Source organism: Pyrus communis, chromosome 12, assembly GCF_963583255.1.
Source record: "Pyrus communis chromosome 12, drPyrComm1.1, whole genome shotgun sequence".
In the NCBI taxonomy this organism is placed as follows: domain Eukaryota; kingdom Viridiplantae; phylum Streptophyta; class Magnoliopsida; order Rosales; family Rosaceae; genus Pyrus; species Pyrus communis.
The window spans coordinates 6,277,958-6,286,449 of record NC_084814.1 but is presented as its reverse complement, the minus strand read 5'-3'; the positions used below and the strand labels follow the sequence as shown (position 1 = coordinate 6,286,449).

At 39.2% G+C, this 8,492-nt stretch overlaps 1 protein-coding gene across 4 annotated transcripts; it reads left to right on the top strand.

The window, feature by feature from the left end:
* LOC137711526 (bifunctional adenosine 5'-phosphosulfate phosphorylase/adenylylsulfatase HINT4) lies at positions 1-2,686 on the top strand. Of its 4 annotated transcripts, none has more exons than XM_068450768.1 (7): positions 1-161; positions 347-393; positions 486-562; positions 716-782; positions 1,825-1,902; positions 2,010-2,098; positions 2,404-2,686. In XM_068450768.1, the coding sequence occupies exons 1-7, from the start codon at positions 78-80 to the stop codon at positions 2,409-2,411; spliced, it is 450 nt and encodes a 149-aa protein (XP_068306869.1). In that variant the 5' UTR covers positions 1-77; the 3' UTR covers positions 2,412-2,686. The 4 variants fall into 4 exon arrangements, with proteins under 4 accessions (XP_068306869.1, XP_068306865.1, XP_068306866.1 ...); XM_068450764.1 differs by having other exon boundaries at positions 2,400-2,686; XM_068450765.1 differs by lacking the exon at positions 2,404-2,686 and adding an exon at positions 2,234-2,391.
* The last annotated feature ends 5,806 nt before the right edge of the window (positions 2,687-8,492 follow it).

The following is an 8,492-nucleotide window of genomic DNA, read 5'->3' as shown; positions in this document are numbered from 1 at the left end:
TAGCCCTCTAGAGATGGCCTAAGGTCCCCGAACTCGTCCGACTCCCATTAACTTTGCTCGCGGCTTAGGAGTCGCCGATGGCGGCAGCGGCAGCCGCAGCTTCACCCTGCATCTTCTGCCAGATCGCTGGAAAGCCCACCTCTACCACTCTCCTCCACACCGTCTGCTTGCTCTCTCTATTTACGCATTTCATTTTCCCTTCCACTCAGTTTGGTTGCTCAGAAAGTTGAGCTGCCATATGGGCTTTATCCCCTTCCGATTTTCTCAGCAACCAAACGTTGCTTTCCGTAATATGTCGATCTTGTTGCTGTAATTCAGTAATTGGTCAACTGGGGTTTTCTTGCAGGATGAAAAGGTCGTTGCTTTTCAAGACATCAACCCTGCTGCTGTAAGGTACTGATAGAATGTAATTTCTCCAGTTTTTATTCATCAATTTTACCATTTTAATTGAATTTTAAGTCATTTTCCAATCTAATCCTGTGTAGGCATTACTTGGTTGTTCCAGTGGATCACATTCCAACTGTTAAGGATCTTCAGAGGAGACCTGAAGACTACTCTTTGGGTAATCTAATCTCAATCTGTTGGTATATTTGGATCAAAATCATATATGATTGAACCAATGTGTGACTTTTCTTCTTATTTCTTAATTTCTTAGCCACTTTTGTTGTTGATACGCTTCGTGATTATTTTCTCCATTGTTTTCGTTGTTATACAGTAAGTCACATGTTAGAAGTGGGGAAAAAGCTAATACAACGAGATGCACCGCAATGCCATCAGTACAGGTATTGCCTTTGCGATTCAAGTTTTTTCATAGTATTATTTTCGGGGTTGTAATTGCGTGCACAAATAGATTGATCTTGAGAAGTTACTTCGTGTAAATTTGTGTTAAGATTTGTTTCACGTCAGTATGCTTTCCAAATTAGTTACACACCGCATTTTCAGTATGCCTAACAAATTGCTTAATGCAGAAATGAGCTGAAAGAAAACAGAACAATCGATTCGTTTTCTAAAGTATTTATATGCATCTAAACGATGATGTTATGAGATAATTGATGCCCCTTTGTTCTAATATCATGTCAGTCAAACAGATTGCGTAATGCAGAAATGATCTGGTGAAGAAAGTGAATGTTAGTTAATTATGTAATTTGGTGTATCCCTGACCAATTTGGCCCTTTACGGCTTCTTTGGAAGTGGGCCTTGTTCTAAAAATCCCCGCCTAGCGCCGCCTAGGTGCTAGGTGCTGACCACCGCCCTGATTAATCCTAGGCGTTTGAAATTAAGAAAGGGTGCCTATACCTACTTAGGCGCCCACTTCTGCCTAGGCACCCGTCTAGGTCGCGACTCTCACTTAGACAAAAATTAGATAACTTTCATTTTACATTTTATTTTTTTAATAAAAGACGTTGAATAATTAGATGAACACACATTATATGTTTGTTCCATGTTTTTATTATGTTCTAATACATGATAATATGTCATTCTATTTTACAATGTATGTATTCCAATATTTTTTTAAGTATAAACAGAGACTTATTTACACGATATATAATAAATTTACTTAAATTTGCCTAGTTCGCCTAGGCCCAGTCCGCTGCCAGACTAGCGCCAAGTGTCTTTTAGAACCTTGGAAGTGGGTCTTTCTGTAAATGAGTTTGTGGGATTGCTTGTGAATCCTTAAATGAATATACAGTAGTTGAACATTTGAACTTGAATTAGAACAAGCATGCACGCATCATTATTTGGAAATGATTGGGTCAAAATAATAGGATTTTATTTCAATAATAAAAGAGTTTTGATTATGATTTTAGACTTCCCTTTTGACAGATTTGGATTTCATCAGCCTCCATTGAACTCCGTTAACCATCTTCATCTACATTGTTTCGCACTACCTTACACACCCAGGCAAGCTATTTGGGGTTTTCACAGTCGTTTTGTACCTCGGGGATTTCTCTTACATGATTACATCCTGCTTGTTCATTGAACTGACATGCTTGCTTATACTTGAACAGATGGAAGTGTATAAAGTATTTGTCTGTGGGATCAATTGGATTTGTTGAAGCTGAAAAGCTGCTGGGCAAGATCAAGCCTTTGCCACCAGGTATTTCAAAAGTTTGATGTGCGTCGTAAGTAGTAGTTGAAACTTGAACACGACTACATTGGCTTTCTGTAAAATTACGCCTGATGAATTATGTATTGTCGATTGTTCTTAGTCTTATAGTCTGCATTTCTTCAGTGATGCTTTTGTATCAGCTTTTTGGTGCAGTGTACAAATTACTGTACATGCTCATAAGAAATACTAAGATATAGAAAGATCCAGCAGCAGCAATTTCTGGTGTATGAACTTAGTTGGTAATCTCCCTTAGCGGACATCATACCACATTTGTTTATGGGTTTTTAAGGTAGGTCCTTGAAGCGATACGATCTCTACTTGTGTCGGTGCGAGGGCGGGATAAACAAGCTCGTGAAGCTGAACGTGGCAGGGTATGCCTGCATTGTTAGCTTATAAAACGCCCTTTGTCGAAGCATTTGGTCAGACGCATTTCTCCCAACACAAGGTGTGAAAGCATAAGGTGAAACTTAAGACGTACAAGTTACAACCCTTCTTAAATATTAATAATTGAAAAGGCATTATACTAATCTGTATTGAGGTCTGAAGGTTAAAACAATCTGCCTGTGGCGTTGCTTATCCTTAGGGCTGGTTTGGTATTGCTGTGCTTTGAAAAAAAGCTGCTTCTGCTGTACCGTGAGAATAAGCAGCTGTGAAATAAAGCAGCAGTGTTTGGTAAACTTTTTTGTAAAAGTGCTTTTGAAAAAAAAAACAGTATTATAGTGTTTGGTAAACTTTTATGTAAAACAGATGTGATAAAAAGCCGGTTTTTCAAAGCTGGGTTTTGCAGCTTCTTGTTTTTGGCTTTTTTTTCATCAAAATTGTGAAAAAAAAGCTGAAGCTGAATGTTTACCAAACACAAAAACAGCTCCCAGCTTTTTTTTATACCAGTTTTTTTTAGAATCACCTCAGTACCAAACCAGACCTTAATGTCTTCAGTTTTAGTTGTAAGTAATTAATTAAGAGAATAATTTGCAACTAAAACCTCTCAAACAACAAGACTAATTGAATGGATTAAAAACCTCCGTGTTAATTTCTAAATCTCACTTTTCTTTTGAGATTTACAATATGTGTGTTCTTCACAATTTGAAATTTTTTAAGACTTGTACTACTTTTAATTTCAATGGAAATTACGGATAACTACTACTCACCCTTCTGGTGTATTTTTAAATTGGTCCTTATAACATTTTAAAACTTTTGAAATAATTACATAACATCTTGAAAAATGGAAATTTGTTAAGTCACTAATGTTAAGTGATGGAGTCATTGACGTTAAGTGATGTTGTCACTAACATTAAGTTATGATGTGGACAAATAACGAAATTGGTTTTCACTAGCATGTCATTTATGGAGCATTTTATCCTCAAATGGACCATTTTATCCAAGTTAAACTCTAAGTTTGCTTCATTGAAAGGGGTTGGTGTGGGGATTTAGAGCTCCATATATAATGTGAGAGTGGAAGCCCACTTCAATACTACTATGTCATCACTTAACGCTTAGTAACCTAACTTCTATCTAGTTCAAAAGATAGACAGTTGTTTACGTGTTTGGAATGTTTTGAAATGTTGGAGCCTGTTTAGAGCTTCCATTTCCAAAGAAGCAATTCCTTTAGCTTTGTAGCACAATTGGAATAAATATTGGATCATCACCATGCCAGTTTCTTCAAACAACTTCTTATTCTTCTTCCTGTTGCCCTCTTTATTTCTTGGTATACTTCTCTTAAGCATCACGACTACCACTCTGGAGAAACTCGGCCGTGTAGAGTCAACTCTTTGGGAGGATTAGGGGAGCACAGATTTATCTTTTATTTCGTTGGAAGCAATTATGCCCTACAATAAAGAACAACTTGCATTACACGGGTAAACAGACACATGGCATGATATGCCAATAAAACAAAGATATGTGAACAAAAACTTACTCATATCTTTATTTTATTAGCACGAAATACTACCGGTATACTTACGTCATGTAAGTTCAATTGAATTTTACGGCTTAATCTCGTATATTCCATAATTCTGTGTAAATAGGTACATACAATCCTTGTTACAAAAGGAAACAAATAAAGGACATATTATCCTTCCTAAACAAGACACTAATAATTACATAATATTTACATTCCTTTTCTCTTAAACATTGACTTATTCCAATACTCCCCCTCAAGTTGGAGCATAGATATTACTCATACCCAACTTGACTAGTGAATCATCAAAACGCCTACTACACACGGCATGGGTAAGAATGTTTGCAAGTTGTTCTTTTTGAGTTCATAAATGGTATTGACACAATATTCTTCTCCACCTTTTCTTTGATAAAATGTTCGTCAACCTCCATATGTTTAGTCATGTCATGTTGTACTGGATTCTCAGCTATTTCTCTAGCGGACTTATTATCACAATACAACTCCATTGCTTCTGTCTGTTTAAAACCGAGACTCCAAAGTAACTTCTGTAGCCAAAGAATCTCACACACACCCTGTGCCATTCCCTTATGCTCGGCTTCAGCAGAGGATCTTGATACTACATTTTGTTTCTTGCTTCACCAAGTGACCAAATTACCTCCAACAAATGTAAAATACCCAGATGTAGACCTTCTATCAATCACATCACCTGACCAATTAGCATCAGTAAAACCCTCAATCCTCATATGTCCATGACACGCGTACACGATCCCTTTACCAGGTGCAGACTTCAAATAAGCCAAGATTCTCGTTACTGCCGCCATATGATCCACGCTTGGTGAGTGCATGAATTGACTCACCACACTTACAACATAGGCAATATCTGGACGAGTGTGAGATAAATAGATCAACCTCCCAACCAGTCTTTGATACCTACCTTTGTCAACCGGTTCTTGATCTGGATAAATCCCCAAATAATGTTTTTCCACGATGGAAGTGTCCACCGATTTACATCCCAGCATCCCTGTTTCTTTTAATAAATCCAGAACATATTTATGTTGAGACAAGAAAATACCTCTAGATGACCGAGCAACCTCCACGCCAAGAAAATATTTCAAATCTCCCAAATTCTTCATCTCAAATTTGGCAGCCAGGTTTCGCTCTAGCCTCATCATCTCTTCTGTATCATCACCCGTTATTATCATGTCATCCACATAAATAATTAAGGCCGTCACTTTTCCACTTCTTCGTTTCACAAATAATGTATGATTAGAGTGACTCTGAAAATACCCAATTCTTCTCATCACTTGAGTGAATTTTCCAAACCATGCACGAGGTGATTGCTTAAGTCCGTAAAGTGACCTTAACAATCTACATACTTTGGTTTTCCCTCTGGTATTGAACCCTGGAGGAAAATCCATATATACCTCTTCTTCCAAATGCCCATGAAGAAAAGCATTTTTTACATCAAATTGTTTCAGTGGCCAATTCAGATTTGCAGCTAAAGAGATTAGAACACGTACTGTATTCATCTTCGCCACTGGAGAAAAAGTTTCTTGATAATCAACACCATAAGTCTGAGTATAACCCTTTGCCACTAACCTTGCTTTATACATGTCTACTGATCCGTTTGCCTTGTATTTAATTGTAAAGACCCATTTATACCCAACCGGTTTCTTTCCTTTAGGTAGCTCTGTTACCTCCCATGTATCATTCTTATGTAATGCCATCATTTCTTCATCCATTGCAGTAACCCATTTAGGATCCTTCAAGGCCTCCTTAACTCTGGTTGGTGCTTGGATTACTTCTATATTATTTACCCAGACTTGGCGTTCCGGGGTAAGGTTCGAGCACGACACATAATTAGCAATTGGATACTTCACTTTTCCTCCAGAAGAAAACTTGTTAGGAGGAACACCATGATTTTGCCTTAGTGGCAACTTATATGTACTCACAATGTTATCTGGATTAGTTACATGAGTACCAGTAGTACTTACCTCAGGGATATTCAGAGAAGACATATTGGGTGGCACTATTGAGGTCGAGAGAGAGGGGTTGCGGGTTCGATAGGCAATGGCGTGACGGGGGCTCGGCAGCTTCATGCCGACTTTCTTCATCACATTCGGCAAGCTGTTGCTGAGAAGGCTCAGGTGGCTGAATAAAACTCCAGTGCTCGGCAGGCTCTTGCCGTGAGCCTTCACGGCTCATTTCTGCAGTATGCTGAGAGCTTTCACAGCTCCCTTCTTCAGTACACTCTTTCCTTAAGCCACATATTTCCAACCACCCAAGATCATCGATAATATTCTCCCCCTGGTGATCAGAATGTGATGGAATCGAAACATAGAAATACTCAAACTTCGAAAAAGTAACATCCACGGTCACATACATATGACGAGTTTCAGGATGGTAGCACTTATGCCCTTTCTGTTGAGGAGCAAAACCAAGGAAAGCACAACGGTGGGCACATGGATCCAACTTACTACAATGAATCTTATGAATATGAACATAAGCTACACACCCAAAGACACGGGGAGTAAGGGTATTGGTGGACACGACTGGAACAAACTCCGTTAACACTTGGAGAGGTGTACGAAAGTCCAACACCCGGGATGGCATACGGTTAATGACATACACAACATAAGTGACCGCATCATGCCAGAACCGGTTAGGTACGGATGCACCAATAAGCAAGGCATGGGCAATCTCCAAGATATGACGGTTTTTTCTCTCCGCAACTCCATTTTGTTATGGGGTATAAGGACAAGTAGTTTCATGCAAGATTCCTTGATCCCGGAGAAAGTTAGACAACTCGGAACCAATATATTCACCTCCATTATCAGAGCGGAGAACGTTAATAACAGAGGAATATTGTGTTGCAACCATTTTGGAGAAGGATCGAAACACTATACTTACATCACTTTTATTTTTCATCACATAAATCCACGTCATACGTGTGCAATCAACCATAAAGGTAACAAACCACTTAATGCCAAACAAAGTACTAACAGGGGAGGGACCCCAAACATCTGAGTACACAAGATCAAAGGGTAATAATCTTTTATTCATACTAGAAGGAAATGAAGCACGATGACTATTTGTGAGAATACATACTTCACAATGTAAGTCTGATTCTTTTATTGCATGAAATAAACTAGGCAACATACGCCTTAAATAACCAAACGAAGCATGTCCTAACCGACGATGCAATAACCAAATTTCTTGTAAATTATTGATACGGGATGCTCGAACTGTATTAACTCTGCCAGGAACAACGTAATCCACATAGTATAACCCCTCTTTCTTAGTGCCACACCCAATTATCGCCTTGGTTTGAATATCCTGAAGTAAACAAAAAAGTGGATACATAAGCACAACACAATCTAATTGCTCAGTAACTTGAGGAATAGATAACAAATTATGAGACCACAAGGGAACAAGCAGGCAATGATGAAGAGGAATGGCCGATGTGAGGTGCACCGTGCCAGCCCCCAAAACCAGTGTTGTTTGTCCATTGGCAGTTGCAATACATTTTCGTGAACTCATTGTCATACTAGTAAATAAATTCTTATCAAAAGTCATATGATTGGTTATACCCGAGTCTAGAATCCAACCTGTATGATGTTCCATATAAAAGGCTAAAAAAGCATGCCCCATACTACCTGGAATAGACGGGGTTTCACTAGGAGTGGTCCTAGTCAGCAAACTGTTACTCGGATCACCAGTGGGGGATACGACATCCTTGGGTGCAGTGGCCACGGATGCACGACCTCCTCTTGCGCCACCAGCACCTCGTTCCTTGGCACGCAACTTTTTCTTCAATTTTGGACACCAATCAGGTACTCCATGTTTCTGAAAACATGTATCTTCTGTATGACGGGTTTGCCCATAAAAGGTACACTTCAAGTCATCCTTATTTTCCCGAGTGAATGGCCGAGAAGTTGTTGATGATGAATGATTAAATGTCTAGCTACTGGAAGGTGGCCGGGACACCATAACCATGGAAGAGACTCCTCCCTGATTCCCAACGTCATTACTACCCATCATCGTTGCATGGCGTTGTGCTTCCCGCCTCACAATAGAGAACACTTCATCCACAGATGGTAAAGGTTGTGATCTCAAGACATCATTACGCACCTTATCAAATATATCATCAAGCCCTGCTAAGAAAGCATACGCACGATCTAGTTGGATCTTCTATCGAAGTGTCTTTAAGTCACCTGCACATTCCATCTTGATTGGTCTCCTCTGATCCAATTCTTGCCAAATAGCTTTGAGATCGGCATAGTATACACCGATAGGCCTCCCTTCTTGTCGAAGGTTGAATGACTTCACTTTCAACTCATAAATCTGAGAAATATCAGACTCGTCATAATACGTTCGAGAAACTTTTTCCCAAACTTCTCTAGCAGTACGGTGATGGATGAAAAACCTATTCCATGGAATTAATCAACCACCCTTTCACAATGGCATTCCCGGTCTCCCAAGCTT